The 20,063-nt window shown below is 37.2% G+C and overlaps 1 protein-coding gene across 1 annotated transcript in view; it reads left to right on the top strand.

The window, feature by feature from the left end:
- LOC131164878 (uncharacterized) overlaps nt 1–20,063 on the top strand; it is a 73,919-nt gene that overhangs the window by 48,948 nt on the left and 4,908 nt on the right. Inside the window, exons 4-5 of the mRNA XM_058122402.1 lie at nt 8,121–8,317; nt 8,474–8,524. Of these exons, the coding sequence (XP_057978385.1) occupies nt 8,121–8,317; nt 8,474–8,524 (248 nt within the window). The remainder of the gene's footprint in view (nt 1–8,120; nt 8,318–8,473; nt 8,525–20,063) is intronic.

The raw sequence follows: 20,063 nt of genomic DNA, 5'->3' as shown, positions 1-20,063 counted from the left end.
GGATTCACTAAATGCTTACTTAACGGGCGGAGCAACGCCGTTTACAACCTCTCCCTACGAGGTGGAGACACCCCAGCCCACTTACCGGGTGGGCTTCCTAGCTCACCTAATCGGGCTTAAGCCACACCGGTGCACTTTACAGGTTAGTGTCTTCCTCTTCGGACCACACGTCGGGAATACAAAGATGAAAGTTTTTGTGTACAAGTATAATGCTTCTACAACAAGCAAATGATGTATAAAATGAATCTCAATGCACTCTTGTATGATGGGAGTTTAAACTCAATAGAGTTTATATGAAATCTCTCAAAAAATGTATATATGTAAGAGAATGTGTGAGAGTATTATAAAATGATCTTTGATTCAAGATATATAATGTTCACCGAGTGTATTATCAAAAGATCTCACGAACCCAAAAAAATCTCAAAATATTTTTCAAATAAGAAGTGTGAGAGATATTAGGGTTTTGCTTGCCAAATATATTTTTCCAATAGAACACAATACAAGCCTTTGAATCTTGCAATAAGAATGCAAAGATTCACAAGCTACGGAGAGTCTTCCCAAAAATATTTATGAATCAAATAACATGGGAAGAACTCAAGCTTACTCTTTAAAAAATAATTTCGAAGATGTCTGTATGAGTGAGAGTACAAGCTTTGAAATGAATGTAAAATGCTCTCTAGAATGAGTACTCAACCTCTCTTCAAGTTGCAATCAATATGCAAGTGAAGGAGATGAGTTTAATGCTCTCTTTCAAAATGGATTTTGCAAACAAGTATGAGAAAGAGAGTGAAATGAATGCTTGTATGTGAGAGTATAACAAGAATAGCACAAAATATGTTGAGAGAATTTTTCAAGCTAATCAAAAGTGCTAATCAAGCTTTGTAATGGGGTATATATAGAGTTCTCAAAAATTATAACTGTTAGGGACACAGTGGGATATTTGGAAAAGTTTAATTAGAAATTTAAACATATTTTTGTGCTGAAAATATTGGACAACCCAAGAGGGTTGGTTGAGTGTGCAAAGCATCGGTCGATTGAGCTAGGTCAAATTTTGAATTCTCTTATGGTTCGGTCAACTGAGAAAGAGGCCGGTTTGCTGGCCATAGGCGATTTCCAAAGTTACAATACTTAGGTTGACTGAGCCTTATAAACGGTCAGTTGAGCATGAAGGTCGGTCGGTCGAGGCTAAATTTAGTTCATTTAGCACGGTTGACTGAGCATTAGATTTGCCAAGATTTTTATGGTCGGTCGACTGTCCATTTATGTTTATTTTTGGGCCAGTTGGTTGACCTTGAACAAAGTTACTATTTTTCCCTTAAGGCATGGTCGGTCAGTTAAGCTATTTTGAGCCTGAAAGGTTTGGTCGACCGAGGTCAGTGAAAAACCAAGATTTTTCCCTTGATTTTGACTTTAAAGATTTCACCCCTATATGTATGAGTATGGTTTTTTAGTTAGGGGGTTTTTTGTGAAAGGTTTTAGGACCTAAGGTCAGTCTATGGCCTTTGTTGAGCTGTCAATCCCATCATGCATGAATGCATTATTATAGACCAAACTTTAATGCAATTTACAATACAAGAATAGAAATGTCTTCAACTCTTGCTCTTCATTTTGTTAAGCCATACGCTAGATGAAGTTATCTTTTAGTTCCTCATGGCTTTGGTCGTACCTCAACTCTACGTGCCTTCAAGAGAATTACTTGTTCAAGCACTAGATGCACAAGTCAGATACCTTGGATTTGTCATAATCAAAACTGGATAGGACTTATAAAGTCAACATTCAAACCATATTTACCTCTATAACTTCCTCCAGTTCTGTTGTTTCTCCACCATGAAACTTCAGAGCCACTTACCTAGCAAAGCCTTGTTGAAAATTATCCTAATTCTCCTTGATTTCCTGGTTTTTCCACTGATTACCACCAATTCACCAAGGGAAGATTAACCTGCCCGAAGGAATATATTCTCTATAAACTTCTACTATGTTGCCAGTATACAAGGAATGGGCAGGAGAGACAAATAGTAAACTAGTAGATTAGAGTAGGTGTTCTTAGTAACATTCAACCTATCCCCTTTCAGATTTTTCCAACCCATAAGCTTCCTATCTAATCTCTCCCCCACTGGATCCTAGTTATTTTGTCCTTGAACTTCACTCCTAGAGGAAGACCTGAGTACTGGGTTCGTAGATTCCCTACCTTACAACACAATACTTCTACTAAAAAATCACATCCCAACCCTAGCTCAACGGGGATGAGCTCACTCTTACCCAAGTTTACCTTCAACTCAGAAGCTGCTTCAATTGGATCTCAGATTCACAATCTTCTCCAAGTTTGCCCTACGGAAAACAATTGTATTGACAGTGAAAGGGAGATGTCAGATTCTCCTATCAAGCTTACTGCCCTTGATTTTGAATCCATAGATCTAACTGCTTTCTTCTGTTCTAGTCAACATCTCATTGAGCACTTCCAACACCAAGATAAACAGAAAAGGCAAGAGAGGATCTCCTTGCCTTAGTATTCTTAAGGCATTGTTGAACAACAATAACAATAACTAAATCCCACTATGTGGGGTCAGTTATATGAATCCTTTTCCGCCAATTCATGTGATTGAGAGCATTTTCTTCGCCTAAATTAAGAGCCTATTAAATCCTTCCTCACTACCTCATTCCAAGTTAGTAAGAATGGAGGACTTTGGGTCTTTTTCCTTCTCCATTAAGCTCTCAAATTGCCACTTCAGCCTACCTTTCGTTGAAGGGAGCCACTAACCACCTTGCCTTTTTCTCCCCAATTCCACATCTAGGCCCTCCAGTAAAGATCTCCAATCCTCCACCTTCGAATGAAGGTTCTTGTAAAAATTACAAATTGCTTTCTTCATAATTGGCTCCTCAACTTCCTCTTATCCATTGGTACCCTATTAATCAAATAGCTTTTACAGTGGTACTTGGTTAGTGTGTTGAAAGACTTGGTGTTTCTGCCTCCTTCCATGAGCCAAAGAGCTCTAGCCTTTTCCCTCTAGATTATATTTTTCATTCCAATAATGTTGGACACTCGCCAATTCCTTCTTTACCTTAAATCTCCTCCCTCACTTCTGAAAGGATCCCACCAAAAGTATCCTTCACATCCAAATCCTTCATCAACTTGATTAGACTTTCCTTCCTTACCTTTATATCTCCAAGTGCATCACAGTTCCATATTTTCAATATTTCCTTCAATCCTTCTATTTTGGAAGACACAACAAAATTGGTATAACCCTCAACCCTAATTTCTCCTCTATTGCCTAACAAGGTCCCTCAAACCATCTGCTTTTAATCATGTGTTTTTGAATCATGTCTAACATGATGGGTTGTGGATGGAATTAGGCCTAGGAAGGAATTCTAGATAGTGTTTAGAAAGTGCTCCTCCCACTCCATAGACACTGAGAAACAATCCAATTTGGACATGATTAGTTCCTCAAATTAGACGAAATGGAACTCCATACCGAGAAAGAAAGATCCGTGAAAGTGTTCTTGCACACAAATTCTTTGAATTCCTCCATATCTCTAGTCTCTCTTCTACCTCCAGTGTTTTGTTTACCGATATAAGACAGTGTTGAAAACCCCTCAAATAACCCAAGTACACTCCCCGGATCCCTTAGCTGCCGACAACTCTTCCCGCAAAGAAGACGATGCTTCTAAAGAAGAACTGAAGGTAAAATATGGAATTTTCTACCCAATCTAGTTCAAGAATCTGTTGAGAAAGACATTCAAACTCAAAATTTGTTGGATAGCTTGGGTCTTACTTTGTTTGATCATGGAGGAAATGAAGTTGGGTTTGATGGTGGTAAATCTAAAATGAATTAGGGTTAGAAGGAATTAGTGAATTTGAAGTGTTGGTGAACCATGATGGGAAGGGATTAGTGAGGGGCTTTAATGGATAAGTTCAACTTTTTTATTTTAGTTTTATTTTTTTAGATAATAAAAGAAGGTATATTAGATTGAGAGAGAGAGAGAGAGAAGTTACAAACTAAAGGGACAAGAAGTCCATCTGACAAAAAATAAAATAAAATAAAAATAGAAAAAACAAAAAAAATAAAAATAAAAAATAAACGAAGAAACTAAAAAACAATAGACAGAAAGAACAATTAACCAAGGAAACCCCTCTTCAATCCCTTCCCATCGTAATTCACTGAGCACTTCAGATTTGCTAGCTTCCTTTGACCTTTCTTGGCTTTGAACTTACCCCCAATAAAAGGCAGTTCCATTCCTCAAGCATTACTCATTTTCAAATCCAATTTATCCATTTTTTCTTGGGCTTCTAAATCCATCCTTAAAAATCACTTCCTCTGGTGTAGGTAAAATACCATCAATGCACGGCATTTTGTTATCCAACCCCTTACTATCAAAAATCGAAACCCCCTCCAATCCTTCCAATGATGCTGGATGAACATATGAAAGATCCACAAGATCATCAGAGGATTCAGACACATCCATATTGTTCCCGAATCTCCTACAACAACAAACGCCCACTGTTAAAAAATCTCCCCATTTCTTTACCTTATTTTCTTTGCTAATTCGATTACTTCCTATACCCTTCATCCTAGCGAGTGCATCTTCCATGATACTCAAATCACCTGCAGAATCTCTCCTTAAAATTTTTGGCCTTGTCTCTCCAGAATGCTCTCTCTTCGCTTCATATACTTCCCTCATTTTTGCCCCAATTAGAGCTGCCTTTCATTGAGCATAAACCTTTGGGCCCTTAGATTTTTCTGAGTTAAAAACTGAAGCATAAGATTTTGTACCCATGCCAGCTTCTTTTTAACTATTACTCCTGTATATACCAGCCTCTAAACCCTTCTACAAAAACAAAATCAACAACCGATCTAATGCGATTTTTTGTTAGTGGGGGAGAAAGCTAGAGAAATTGATAAATCAGGATTAAAACTTTGGTACATTGGAAAAGAAAAACATAAGAATGGAGTAGACATTATTATAGATAAAAACTTAAAAGATAGTATTGTCGATGTAACTAGAGTCGGGGATAAAATTATAAAAATCAAAATGGTGTTAGGACAAGAGATAATAAATATCATTAGTGCTTATGCTCCTGAAGTCGGCTTAGTAGAAAATCTTAAGAGACAATTTTGGGAAGATATGGATAGTATTATACAAGACATACTAGGGATTGAGAAAATATTTATAGGAGGAGATCTGAATGGACACATTGGAAGAGATAATAAAAATTATGAGATGATACATATGGAGACAAAAATGAGTCTGAGGAGATGATCTTAGACTTTGCTATGTCATATGATTTTAGTATAATGAATACTTGTTTTAAGAAGAGAGAAGAACACTTAATAACCTTTAAAAGTGGACAAAATAGAAGTCAAATAGATTTTTTTCTAACTAGGAGGGTTGATCATTTATCATGCAAGGGTTGTAAAGTTATTCCAGGTGAAAGTCTAACCACACAACATAGAGTCTTAGTGTTAGATATATGTATAAAAAAATGGAAGAAAAATGATAAAATAAACTAGTGTAAGAGAACTAGATGGTGGAACCTAAAAGGAAAAAATATAATAAAATTTAAAGATAAAATGATCAAAGATGGGGATTGGACCATAGAGGATGTGATAGATACAAATATTCTTTGGAATAAATTAGCTAGCTCTATTAAAAAGATAGCAAAAAAGATTTTAGGTGAATCAAGGGTAAAATTCTCGAATAGCAAAGAGAGTTGGTGGTGGGATAAAGATGTACAAAAAATCATAAAGACTAAAAGAACTTGTTATAAAACGTGGCAAAAATGTAGAAATAGAGATAAATTTGAAAAATATAAGGAGGCAAGAAAAGATGCAAAAAAGGCCATTAGTGAAGCTAAATATAGATCATTTAATAGTTTGTATGATAGATTAGGTACAAAAGAAGGGGAAAGCGATATATTTAAACTTGCTAAAACTAGAGAAAGGAAGAGTAAGGACTTAGGAAATGTAAAATGTATAAAAAATGAGGATGATATTGTCTTGGTTAAGGACGAAGACATTAAAGAAAGATGACGAAGTTATTTTAGTAAGTTGTTTAATGAAAATCAAATAGAAGGTTTAAACTTAGAATTGTCAAATGAGGAAAAGACTAAAAATATGAGATTTATTTGCAAAATTAGAGTTAACGAAGTTAAGTTTGCACTAAAAAAGATGAAAAATGGGAAAGTTATGGGACTAGATAACATCCCAATTGAAGTTTGGAAATGCTTAGGTGATAACGGAATTATATGGTTAACTAAGTTATTTAATACAATTGTAAAAACTAAGAAAATGCCAGATGAATGGAAGAAAAGTACTTTAATACTTATATACAAAAATAAAGAAGATATTGAAAATTGTAATAACTATCGTGGAATTAAACTTATGAGTCATACGATGAAACTATGGGAAAGGATAGTTGAACAAAGATTAAGGTTAGAAATGAAGGTCTCAGAAAATCATTTTGGTTTTATGCCTGGGAGATCTACCATAGAAGCTATTTATCTTTTAAGAAAATTAATGGAAAAATTTAGGAAAAAGAAGAGAGACTTGCATATGATTATTGACCTTGAGAAAGCATATGATAGGATACCTAGGCAAGTTCTATGGTGGGTTTTAGAAAAAAAAGGTGTATGTAGTAGGTATATCGATGTCATTAAAGATATGTACGATGGAGTAATGACTAGTGTAAGGACTATAGATGGAGAAATTAGAGAATTTCCAATCACCATAGATGTATATCAAGGATCTGCTTTGAGTCCTTATCTTTTTGCTTTAGTGATGGACCAATTGACTAAGAGTATTCAAAATGAGGTCCCATGGTGTATGTTGTTTGTAGATGATATTGTATAAATTGACGAAACTAGGGACGGAGTAGAGGCTGAGTTAGAATTATGGAGAGAAGCTTTGGAATCTAGAGGCTTAAGGATAAGTAGAAATAAGACAGAATATATGAAATGTAATTTTAGTAATGATAGGCGGAATATTGGAGACAAAGTTAAACTTGATGATGAAGAAATAAATGACACTTGTAGATTTCGATACCTTGGATCTATTATGCAAGTTGAAGGAGAAATCGAAGATGATGTAATGCATAGAGTTAAAGTAGGTTGGGTAAAATGGAGAAGTGCTTCAAGTGTGCTATGTGATCATAGAATACCCTTAAAATTGAAAGGGAAGTTTATAGGACAGCTATAAGACCAACTATGTTATATGGATCGGAATGTTGGGCAATGAAGAAACATAATATCCAAAAAGTAAAAGTTGCCGAGATGAGAATGCTTAGATGGATGAGTGGTATAACATTGAAAGATAAATTAAGGAATGAACATATTCGTGGTAAGTTAGGTGTAGCTCCTATAGAAGATAAGATAAGGGAGGGACGACTCAAATGGTATGGACACTTGCAACAAGGGCCACATGGTGCACCTGTGAGGAAGAGTGACATAGTTACTGTAGGGGGTAGTAGAAGGGGTAGGGGTAGACCTAAAATAACTTTGGAAGGGATAGTAAGGATATAATATCCTTGAATCAATCAAAAGAAATGATCCATGATCTCATAAATTGGCGGAAAAAGATTCATATAGCCGACCCCACCTAGTGGGATTAAGGCTTGGTTTTGTTGTTGTCGTGTTGTTGTTGTTGTTTTCCTCATTTTCTTCCTGAATGGTTTTCGAAACCAAACTAAAATAGTCCTGATAGCACACTGAATGTTTATCCACTCTTGGTTTGTCTTGTCTAACTTAAGAGAGGTCTTGGACTTTGTTAGCAACTGTCTGATGGCCCCATCGTCCTTTTTTGGCTTCTGTGAATTTTGGCCCAGGAAATGGACCTGTTCACTAGTGGGATCAGGTATGGATGAGCCTGGTCGCCCATACCTTCACTATTGGCCTTCTTATAAACAAGACCCTACTGAGAAAACCCCTGTTGAGGAGAAACCTCTTTAGAACCCAGAGAAAGGCCCTATGAATTTTTATTTTATTTTTTATTATTTTATTTTTTCCTTTTGTTCTTCGCTGCTGTTTTTATTTTTCTTTTAGGATTTATATCCGCACTTTGATTGTACATTTTCTTTCTTTATATTTCTTCTTTTATTATAATTTTTTTTCTTGGTCGTCTCTTGTCCAGGCCTTGCTAAACCTGCTCCTGTTATTGAAACATTTTGTAGTGATGAACTAGTTTCACGTTATGTAAAACTTGATGGAGTTGTTACGTTGGTTGACTCTAAGCATGCCATGCAACATTTGAATGAAGTGAAACCTAGATTTATTGTGAATGAGGCTGTAGAACAAGTTGCTTATGCAGACCGTATTATTATAAACAAGGTAAATTTTGTTCTTGCTTTAAATGTGATAGTGATTTATTTTTTTCTAGTAATTTCTGTGTCATTTATTCCCTTCAAATTTGTTTTATCTCAGCCACCCATTTTGAAAATTAAGGATGTCTTTCTATTTACGAGCTTCTTCCTTTTGTTTTGGCAGATAGATTTGGTGACTCAGGCTGAATTGGAAAGATTGACTAAGAGAATTAAGGTAGGTCTTTTCAGTATGTGAAGAAAGTTTTCCCATGTTTGTGATAAATTAGAGGCTAACCTGGATTTAGTTTTTAGTGTGAACTTTGACATGTTTGAACAACGGATAAGATATGATAACCTGTCAGGCTTTCTGAAACCTGAGAAATAACTTGGGCATGCTTGAGCTTCCAAACTCATTGAAAATTATGCTGCTTAGGATCAACTGAAAATCTTTGTTTGGCTAGATGATGTGTCTAGGTAACCTTTAATTTCTCTTCTAATCCATAATTTGTGATTTTTCTGACTATTCAAAACATAAAATTTTTGCTTTTGCACTTTCTACTTTAAAAATTTTCTGCTCGTTTCTGCTAGGAGCAGAGATGATCTTTTAACTGAAATGGCGTTTGATAGAGAAAAATTGCAGAAAAGAACTCATGCTGCATATCAAATAGCAGTTATGGTTAAGCCTTAGTGAAGTTTGAGTTTCTTGAGATTATGTTATTACACAGTAAATGAGATTAGAATCCAAAAGTGATGTATCACAGTAGAATCTTTTTCACCAGTTCGAATATAGGTGAAGTGCATTAGTATCCATGTTCAAAGTGCTCATTTGATTAAATTGTTTGGTAAGACCTAACTCTCTCTCTCTCTCTAGTGTAAACAACTAAACAAACTGTTGGTGTTCAGTTGGGTAATTTGGCTATAGACTGTAGAATTGATTTTTCTTTGCAAAAGTGCAAACTGACACAACAATGGGCAGCAAGATGCTGTCCAGTTTTTTTTAGTAGCAATAAAAGAGAAAAAGAATAGCCAAGGAATGCGGTGGAATTGTAGAGAAAACAGGGATGATTGAGTTTCTGGGGTTTACAACCCAATAGGGAACTCATGTACGAAATTTTATTAAATTAACTTTGCGAAAGCTGGTACAACCGTACAAGAGCCTCAATAAGTGTGCATTATGATAAATGTGTGGAGAACCCTACAGCCCCAGTCCTCTATCGGGAAAAGCTTTATCTTATCCCTCTATGAGAAGACGACAACAGTTCATGTGACTTGTAAAGAAGACTAGGACAAATTAATGCAAATAAAAGAAAAATAGATGAAGTAGCCCCGAGGTGGATATGCTTTAATTAGCATGAATAGTACCTCTGCTACATGAACTGTAAAATGGCTATAGTATCATGAAGAGCATATCTTGGGTCTAATTGGACTTTATTCAGACTTGAATTCTCTTGCATCGTATTCCTTTAGTTTGACGCACAATAGAAAAAAAAAAAAAATTGTCCTTGAGTTTGAATTGATCTTCCTGTGATTAATGTGCTTTCTCACTAATCCATGCGATCTTTTTCTTCTTTGGTCTATAAAAGCAATTCTATCTGCTTCTAGGTAGTGTGAAAAGGATTATCAGCCACCACTTAGACTTGTTGAAAGTTAGACGTCAAACACCGACTCCTTGTTAGATCAAATCCCAAATAAGATGGGGGAAGTAATTGATGACAAGAGATTAGGAAATAATGATCAATGGCAATACAATCTTTGGGGAGGGGGGGGGGGGGGGAGGTGGTAAAACTTGCCAGAACAAAGTCCAAATTGGAAAATCAATAAGTTGGCTCTTAATAAACATTGATATTTCATAGACGCTTGAAAGAACATCTTAAAGTAGCATTGATATCTCAACCATTAGCACTCAACCCAAACTTACTTCTAATAACTCTATGCCAAAAGGAAGAATCTTCTAGGGAAAACGCCATACGTTTAGCCTAAAAAGCGGTGTTTCTAGGCATCAACTTACCAAGGCCCTGCTCTCCCACCTCTCCCCCCCCCCCCTCCCCCCTTTTTTTCTTTTTTTCCCTATGACCACCCACACCAAGCCACAAGAGATCTCTCATAATTCTATCATGCTTGCTAGTAATCTCCATTGGAATCTTAAAAACAGATAAGCAATACAATGTAATACTAAACAGACAAGCCTAAATAATAGAGTTTCTACCCCTAAGAGAGAGAAGAGTCCCCTTCCAACCATCTAATCGCTTCGTCACCTTTTCCACTAACAGATTCCGAAAATCTATCTAGGTTAAACACCGCATAAGCAAAGGGAATGCTAAATGAGTCAAAGGCCAATACAGTAAACCGCACCTCACATTAGAAGTTGACGCGCTCAACCGGCACACTAATATCTATTAAACCACTTTTCCTATATTATTTTTTAGCCTAGAAACTGTTGGGAATAAAGAACAAATTCCCGAAACCTGTGAGAAACAAAATAGAGGAAAAATAACGCCAAAGAAAAATCAATCACACGCACAAGACAATATTTACGTGGTTCGGCAATTTTGCCTACGTCCACGGAGTTGCAGGGATTTCAATATTATCTGGAAGAAAACACAGAGAGTGCGGTGATACAATGCTCTCCCTCTCGCTCTCTCGCAGGTACAACCACGCCAACCCTAATCACCTGAAAGCAATCCTTCGCTCCATAGACTAAGCCTTAGGATAGAAATCTCTAATTAAATAGAGGTCAGGTCGTCATCCAAATTAAAACACAACTAGGCTCCACAAAAGCCCAACAGAAACCCTCTTAAAAACTTGGAAAATACCCAAAATTATCCTAAAAGAAGGGCTATAATCATCTAAAAGTAAAAACTATCATCAACGAACTGAAGATGAGAAACCACCACTGCCTCTCTCCTCACTTCAAACCTTGTCACTAACCCACTCTCCATAGCCCTATCCACATAAAGGATTTCCTTGTCTAATACCCCTCAAGGCATTAAACATGGACTTGGGTTCACCATTCACAATTACCAAGAACAACACCTTCGACAAACAACCCATAATCCACTGATGCCAATGTTCAACAAAACCCTTCCTCACAAAGATTTTATCCAGGAAGCTCAGCTAACTTTATCGTATGGTTTCTCAAAACCCAATTTGAAAATGAACCTCTTCTTATTCCCACAGACATCCTCCACCACCTTATTAATCACCAAATACCATTCACTATTTGCCTCCCCCTCACAAATGCACTTTGAGTACTAAAGATAGCCTTACAAACACCACACTCAACCTATTTGCTAATACCTTATTGATAATCTTATAAACACTAGAGAAAAGATAATTGCTTTGAGATCGTCTACCTTGATTGATCTAGATTTCTTAGGCACCAAAGTGATAAAGGAGGAATTAATACTCTTGCTTAAAATTCCATTCACATAAAAATTGATAAAATATTTAAACAAATCACCCTTAATAACATTTTGATAATCTTGGGAGAAAGCAATATTAAATCCGTTTGGTCCTGGGGCCTTATCCCTTTCCATCCCAAAAACTACCCCCCTCACTCATCAAAAGGTCTCTCTAACTATTGACATTTGGTCTTCAAATAGTGGGTTCCACTCTAACTCCTCTTTCATCAGTCTATAAAAGACCTCCTCTGAATACAAGTTATGAAAGAAATAAGAATCATAGAGGCGACCCAACTAGGGTTAGTGATAACTCTCCCAGCCCTCGCATCTTGCTCCTTAATCAACCTCCTAATATATATAGAAAAATAAATAATTTAAGAACTAAAATTAATGAAATCACAAATAACTTCTTTTTAAATAAGAAAAAACTTATATGCTTAAGTTAAAAACAAACCCCCCACAAAAATGATCCTAATTAATTATTCCCGAGGTTATGTTTGGTCTGCAAGATGTCTATTCTTAGGAATAGAGTGTTACAATAAAAGAATTAGATGGTTACATAAAAAATATGTTATTATTGTACAGAAAATAGCAATGCAAAAATTTTGTGTATGCATGGGAATGTCTATTCCTTTCCTATTCCATGTTAGATGGAATAACACAAACTTTTGCACTAGTCATTTCTTTCAAAATTATTGCATTACTTGTATACATAATTTTCATTACATTCCCGTTGTATTCCATCCTAATCCTAGGAATAAGTATTCTGTGAACCAAATGTAACCTGAATATATTGCCTTGAGGGCCTAATAATTCCTTCGTTCAATTCTTTTGGATTGGACTTGAACAACCTATGTTCTGGCTTCTTATTCTGCATCAAATCTTCACTGGCAGCTCCTAGTGCATGAGGTGCGTGTGTTTTCTGGTGACTTGAAGTGCCAAATTTTGGCGTTGTAGCAAGTCAGAGGGTGCAAATACGGCAGTCATGATGATGCACTCAAGAAATTTTTGGCAAGATGCACAGTAAAGAAGAGGAGTGGCAGGAGGAACTTGTAGCAGCACATAATGATACTTGGGGTGGTCTGTCATAACAAACTTCAGCATGGGTATAAGTGATTTCTGTTGTTGAAGGTGGTTATAGTGTTTGCAGTTGATGATTTAAAGTGATAAAAAGGAAATTGGGCAGTGGCAGTTATGGGTTGCTGATGCTTTATTTCTTTCTTATTTTTTTATTTTGACAGGTAATGTAGGGACATTTAATGTTGAGGCCAGAGATAGAGAAGAAAGAACGAGTGATGAGCAAAGGGCCTATGATAGATATTTTGTTATGTTCCATGATGGAACTTTCTTAGGAGAACTCATCATGGTTAAGGGAGGTTGAGACAAGACTGAAAATTAAAACAAGAGAGTGAGGAATTGGAAGAATGACAGTAGGGAATATGGAAATGTGAAGGAATAGAAGAGGGAACAAGGGGAATCGAGTTTCTAGGGATTGTAATCCCAATAGCGAAATCAAATCTAAATTTTTATTGAAATGAGTGAAGCTTAAGAGGATTTTGTAATAGTGTAGAAAACTCTGCAATCTGTTAGGATCCCCAAATCAAGTGGGATTTATAGTTGATGCATTAGGATTCCCAAATCAATTGAGATTTCTGTCTAGTGTTATGATTTCCAAATCAATTGGGAATTTATTTAATTTCTTAGATTCCCGAATAAATTAGGATCGAGTCCATTAAGGACTTGGATTGGAATATTTTACATTCCTAATAGGAGTAGGGTTCCTTATCCTATATATGTAACTGGGCGGGACTTTATCATTCAAGCAATAACATAATTTATAGCCTTTGGCTAATTTGGAAGCAAATCCCCTTGAAGTGATCAACCCTATTTCTCTTTCTATTTTCTATCCTTTCAATTTCCAATTTCTCTGATAAAACCTTAGCATCTAATCATTTGGTATTAAAGTCAGTATTCTTGTGGATGTGGTTAACTTGCCGACAAAAGCAAGATCAGAATTCTTGATCTTCACTAATACACAATGGCCTAAAAAAATTCAGCAGTCCTAGATTGAAGTTAGACTAAAGGTTGAACTTAGCTATATGTTTAAGCCTCAATTTGAAGAGATCCAAGCATTGCTATTCATTACATCTTCCCACAGAGGGAAGATGATGCCTCTATGTCAGCTAATCATAGGGAGCGGCCATATGGGCATAAAGGAGGTTACCAAGGACAGAGTGATCATGGTCCTTCTTTTATGAAGGTTGAATTTCCTTGATGGGATGGTGATGGCTCTATTAATTAGGTTTCTAGGTCTGAAAAATACTTTCGGTTTCATTGCACTCAATAAACATCTAAAATTGAGATTGCTACTATTACCGTGGATGGCGATGCTATTCAATATGTCACAAGTTGAGCATTTCACATCTTGTGAAGGACTATGTGGCATTAGCTAAAGAATGCTTGCTTGACTATTCCGTGAAAGATTACTGTGGTTCACCACCAGAACACATTCACAGTAGTTGAATGAAATGTAAGTTGAAGTAATAAGCAATTCATGAAAGTAAATGGCAAGCAAGCAATAAACATCGAAGCAATGTAATTCATGAAGCAACACTTCCGTAAGCAACGTGTGTCTAGCAAGGGAGGCAAGTAGGCCACACAAGCTTATAATGACCCTAGAGAGCTTTATATGCTATTTTAGCTTTGGCACCAAGAAACATCAAAATGTCTGAAGAGTCATACTCTCATTTTTACACTAGGACAAAAATATCCTTAAAGCAATAATCCTATACTAGTATTTATATGATGGTATCCCATCCAACGCACATGAGACAAGTAGACACAAACAAGCATAATGCGCTGAACAAACTTGGCTTGTAACACTCCTCCACTTATGCTATCAACATCCTTATAGACCTTGATGCTATGTACTCTTCAGCTTTGTCCATGAATGGTTGCATGTCCTTTGCTAAAATCCATATGATATCTTCGTCTACAAGGCCTTTCCACTTATCAAGAACTTGTGTCGCTTCTTCCTTGATGATATGAACTCTGTCTACAAGGACGACTTCAACTTCCCCTTTGTTAGGTTCTGCTGTCTTAATTGGTGCTCTAGTTGACTGGCTTCTACATGGATCTTTAGTGTCAACATTGAATGTATTGAGGCAATTGACATGAAACATAAGATGCACTTTCATCCAAGCCGGAGGATCAACCGTGTAAAACAGCTTCTCGATTTTAGCCAAGATGAGGACTGATCCTTCATATTTGTGAACTAGTTTCCTTTATTGACCTTGTAGTGACTTGATTTGTTCAAGATTAAGCTTAAAAAGCACCAAGTCACCCACGTTGAAGTGCAATGGTCTTCTTTCTTGATTTGCTTTCTTTATCCACTAAAGCTTTCTCCAGGTATGCTCGAGCTATCTCTGCATTCTATCTCCATTCTTTGGTGAAGATGTATGTATTGGGACTCTTTCCTCTTTATAGATCATCCACTGTGTGAGGTATCAATGGCTGCTGGTATTTAACAAACTTAAAAGGACTCTTGTTGGTTGTTGAGCTCCTATGGGCATTGAAACAAACTTGAACCACATCAAGTAGTTGCACCCAATTCTTTGATTGGCATTGACGAAATGGCACAAATGATTTTATAGTAGCCCTTTGAATCTCTCTGTGTGTCCATTTGTCTGCATGTGGTAACTCGAAGAGATGTCAAGCTGTGAATCAAGGATTTTGAAAAGTTTTGTTTAGAATTTGCCAGTGAATCTTGAGTCTTAGTCACTGATGATGTCTTAAGGAACACCCAATGTTTCACAATATGTTTAAAAAACAATTGTATCGTTCGAACACCCTCCCATGGTTTGTTTGGTACTAGTAGGGGCTCCAGCAACCTTGCAATCTTCTTTCACTCCACCTTATCTTGTTGGCAGGTGAGACAAGTTCGGGTATAATCGATCACATCATCATGCATGTTTGGATAATAATACCTTTGCTTCAACAATGCCAAAGTGTGTTGTCATCCTAGATTTCTTGCTCATATGGTGTCATAACAATCTCTCAGCAGTGTCTTCTTAGATCTCCAGCTTGTGGCATAAAGAGCCGGCTACCCTGTGTCATCAGCAATCCACCTTCTGTTCAAAATTGGCGTGTTTTGCCCACTCATTTTAGTTTTATGAGGTTTTGGGCAATTGGATCTTTGGCAAGGTTCTCCTTGATTTGCTCCTGCATAGTCTTGGTAATTATACTTATCGTTAAGTGTGTTACCATTTGTAAGGCCACTGACTTGGCCTTCTGGCTTAATGCATTTGCAACTTAGTTCATCCACCTTACTTTATGCTCAAACAAGAAACCTAATTCCGTTAGGAATTCTTGCCAATGGCCCTTCAAACTTTGGTTGTGTAAAGAAGTGACTGATAGTTGAGTTATCTAGTTTCACCACAAACTTTGACCTAACTAGCATCTCATTCTCTTGAGTTATGTACCTACATTCAGCTTCACTAAGCTTACAACTCTCATATGCAACATGATGCCCCTCTTGTAACAAGAATTTTTCAAGGGCATAGTCGGATCCATTTGTCTATAGAGGGTTTCATGATGTTCAAAATAGCAATTTCCAGATATCTCATCATGACATCTTTTCACTTGCCAAAGGATCCCTGACACTTCTTTATCTAGGTCCACCCTTAACCTTTCTTTAGCAGTTCTGATAAAGGAGTGGTTCTCCTCAAATATCTCTCACAGACTTATTGTTGCAATTGGCCAGTCCAAGAAAGAAATGCAGCTCCTTCACTGTCGTTAGGATCGTCTAATCTTAAATAGCTCTTACTTTCTCCATATCCATCCTCATATGTCCTTGTTCAATCACATGACCATGGAATTTTATGCTCCGTTGAGCAAAAAAGTACTTCTCTTTCTTCACATACAGATTATTGTCCTTCAGCCTATTGAAGACCTTCCATAAATGTTCTTTATGTTCCTTCAGAGTGGAACTGTAGACAACAATTTCATCGAGGTCTACCTTGACAAACTTGTTGAGGTGCTCATGAAATACCTAGATCATCAAGGTGCAGAATTTTGCAGACACATTCATCAGCCCAAATGGCATCACCAAGAACTTGTATGCTTCGTACTGTGTCACATAGGTCGTTTTTGGTACATCCCCATCCCCTATTTTCACCTAATAGTAGCCTGACCTCAAGTTAAGTCTGATGAAATACTTTGCATGACTTAGCTAATCAAACAAATCAGCAATCAATGGAATAGGGTACTTATTGTGCGCTATCACCTTGTTGAGCTTGTGGTAGTTGACATATCTGCATGCTCCCATCATGTTTCCTCTAATACAAAATTGGTGCTTCGAACGGTGCTTTGGAAGGACTTATATATTCTGCATCCAATAGTTCATCAAGTTGTTTCCTCAACTCTCCTAACTTTGGAGGTGTCATCAGATATGACCATTTAGTAGGCGGCTTCACTCTTGGGAACAACTCAATATCATGCTCCACACCCTATTGTGGAGGCAAGTTGTGAGGTAAGTTTTTTAACACCACTATTTTATACTCATCCAACGCAACATGGATGGTCATAGACACTTGCACTTGGCCTAGTTTTTCATCTACAACTAGCGTGGGACGTGGGTAGATATGTTTGTTCATCCCTCATCCCTTTCTTGAGTTGCACAGTAGAAAGGAACTTCTCATTGTCACCTTTCTTTGCAATGACTTACACCATGCAAGGGTGGTCTTCCATCAGACAATGGGAAACAACAAACGACATCAGTATTGCCTTAGTCTCCTTTAAGAATTCCATTCCAAGAATCACTTGAAAATTATCCAATGACCCAACTATGAATTTTGCATCTGTTGTCCACTCTCCAAGCTTCATAGTGACTTGCTTGGCTACTCCTAGACTAGGTTGAGCTACAGAGTTAACCGCTTCATGCATCCTGAGTCCTCTTCTCCAAAAATAAGTTGAGTCTCTTCACTTTTGTTTTTGAAACAAAGTTATTGGTAGCCTAGTATTAACCATAGCATAGGTGTTCTTATTTTTGATCCACAAGTCAACAAACATTAACCCTTTTGCTCTCGTAATTTTTGGTTTTTTTTTTCCCTGCATCTCCAATGCATTCACTAATCACATTGCACCCATCCTCTGGGTTTCCTCATCCTTATCATCCTGCAGTGTACCCTCCACAATGAAAGCTTGTAAGGCATTGAGCAATGACTTGTGAAGGCACTCAAGAACTCTGTGAGGACCTTGACATAAGAAGCATGTCATGTTACCCTTACCATTGGGGGCGTTGGATGATCGAGATGACAAAGCTTCTTTTGTCGTTGGTGCTTTACTATTAGCTCCCCCACATTAGGGTTTGCGGCGTTTGCCTTTATTGAAAGACTTTTCACTGCTTCCACCCACACCACTCTCTTTGGACTTTAGGGAACTCTCTCCAGCATAGTTAGTAAAGCATTCCATGGTAGCTTGTGTGATAGATAAGTCTTGAACTCTTTATCGACGAGGTTCTATCCTTGCCCGCAATTTTAACCCCTCAAGAAAATAGAACTTGTCTTTCTCTGACATGTACTAGATATTCAACATCAAAGAAAAAAATTGTTTCACATATTCTTTGATTGACCCATGGTGCTTGAGGTCTCTGAGCTTTCACTTAGCATTATACTCAATATTCTATGGAAAGAATTGGACCTTAAGTGCTCTCTTCAAGTTTGCCCAATAATCAATGATATGATATCCATTCTCAATTTCATCGTACTTGGTACGCCACCACAGCTTAGCATCACCAACCACGTACAATGTTGCACTAGTTTCTTTCACATGTTTTGAGTCTGTCCTGATCACGAGAAAGCATTGGTCCATATCAAACCAAAAATTCTCTAATTCCTCGGCATCATAGGCACCCCCAAACATTATGGGCTCTAGCACCTTGATTCCTCTAAACTCTAGAATATTGGAGTTTCCTATAGAAAAAACCATCATGTTCACCTTTGCAGTCAGATCTGCAAGGTTTCTGTCGTATAGCAGAGGTCCCCTGACATTTCCACCATGGAACTTTGTTCAGCAAGTCGGGCCATATCTACAATCACATTGTTGTTTGTCTCAACCTGCGCCTTTGGCACTTCAATTCTTTTCGTATTAGTCGGCATAGTCTCTTACCAATGCTTAACACAATCTGACAATGAAGGCAACTGAATTCAAATAGTAATTAACTGAGCTTCGATACTAACTATCATGGGCCATGTATTTTCCACCTTAAGGGCCGTCTGACACTAGTTAAAACACTCGTACTTAATTAGTCAATCAAAGATTAATGCGGTTCATCAGAAGAACACATTCACAGAAGTTGAATGAAATATAAGTGGAAGTAGTAAGCAATTCATGAAAGTAAATGGCAAGCAAGCGGCCAATATTGAAGCGATGTAATTCATTAAGCAACACCTCCATAGGCAACGTGTGTCTTGAGGGAGTCAAGTAGGCTAAACATGTTTACAATGACTAGTGAGTTTTACAAGACTAGTGAACATTTACCCTCCCCTGAAGATCTTTATATGCTATTTTAACTCTAGCACTAGGGAACATCAAACCATTTGAGGATTCCATACTCCCATTTTTACTCTAGGACAGAAATACCCTTAAAGCAATAAACCTATGCTAGTATTTACATAATGGTAACTCATCCCACGCACATGAGACAAGCGGTCACGAGGAAGCATAATGCCCTGAACAAGCATCACTCTTACGCAATGAGGGTATCAAAGTCAGCATTCTTGTGGATGCCGTCAACTTGCCAACATAAGTAAGATCTTGGAATTCTTGATCTTCATGCATAGACAATGGCCTCAGAAAATTCAGTGAAGTCCCAGATGGAAGCTAGGCAAAAGGTTGAACTTAGAAATTTGTTTAATTTGAAGAGATCCAAGCATTGCTCGCTAAACTACTCATTACATCATCCTATAAAGAGAGAGAAGATGATGCCTCTATGTCAGCTAATCGTACGGAGTAGCCATACGTGGACGAAGGAGGTTACCAAGGAAAGTGTGATCATGGTTCTTCTTGTGTGAATTTTGAATTTCCTCGGTGGGAGTAATGACCCGATTGGTTGGGTTTCTTGGTTTGAAAAATACTTCCTCTTTCACTGCACTCTAGAAACATCCAAAATTGAGATTGCTACTATTAGTTTGGATGGTGATGCTATTTGATGGTATGACTGGTTTGAAGCTCATTATGGAATGTCTTCATGGGCAAAATGTGTTTCTAGTTTGAAGCTCATTATGGAATGTCTTCATGGGCAAAACGTGTTTCTAGATTGCTAGTCCAATTTGATCCCATTTGATATGAGAATATTTTTGGAGAGCTTGCCAA

This window comes from Malania oleifera, chromosome 9, assembly GCF_029873635.1.
Source record: "Malania oleifera isolate guangnan ecotype guangnan chromosome 9, ASM2987363v1, whole genome shotgun sequence".
Taxonomy (NCBI): domain Eukaryota; kingdom Viridiplantae; phylum Streptophyta; class Magnoliopsida; order Santalales; family Ximeniaceae; genus Malania; species Malania oleifera.
This window is presented reverse-complemented; position numbering and strand designations above follow the sequence as displayed.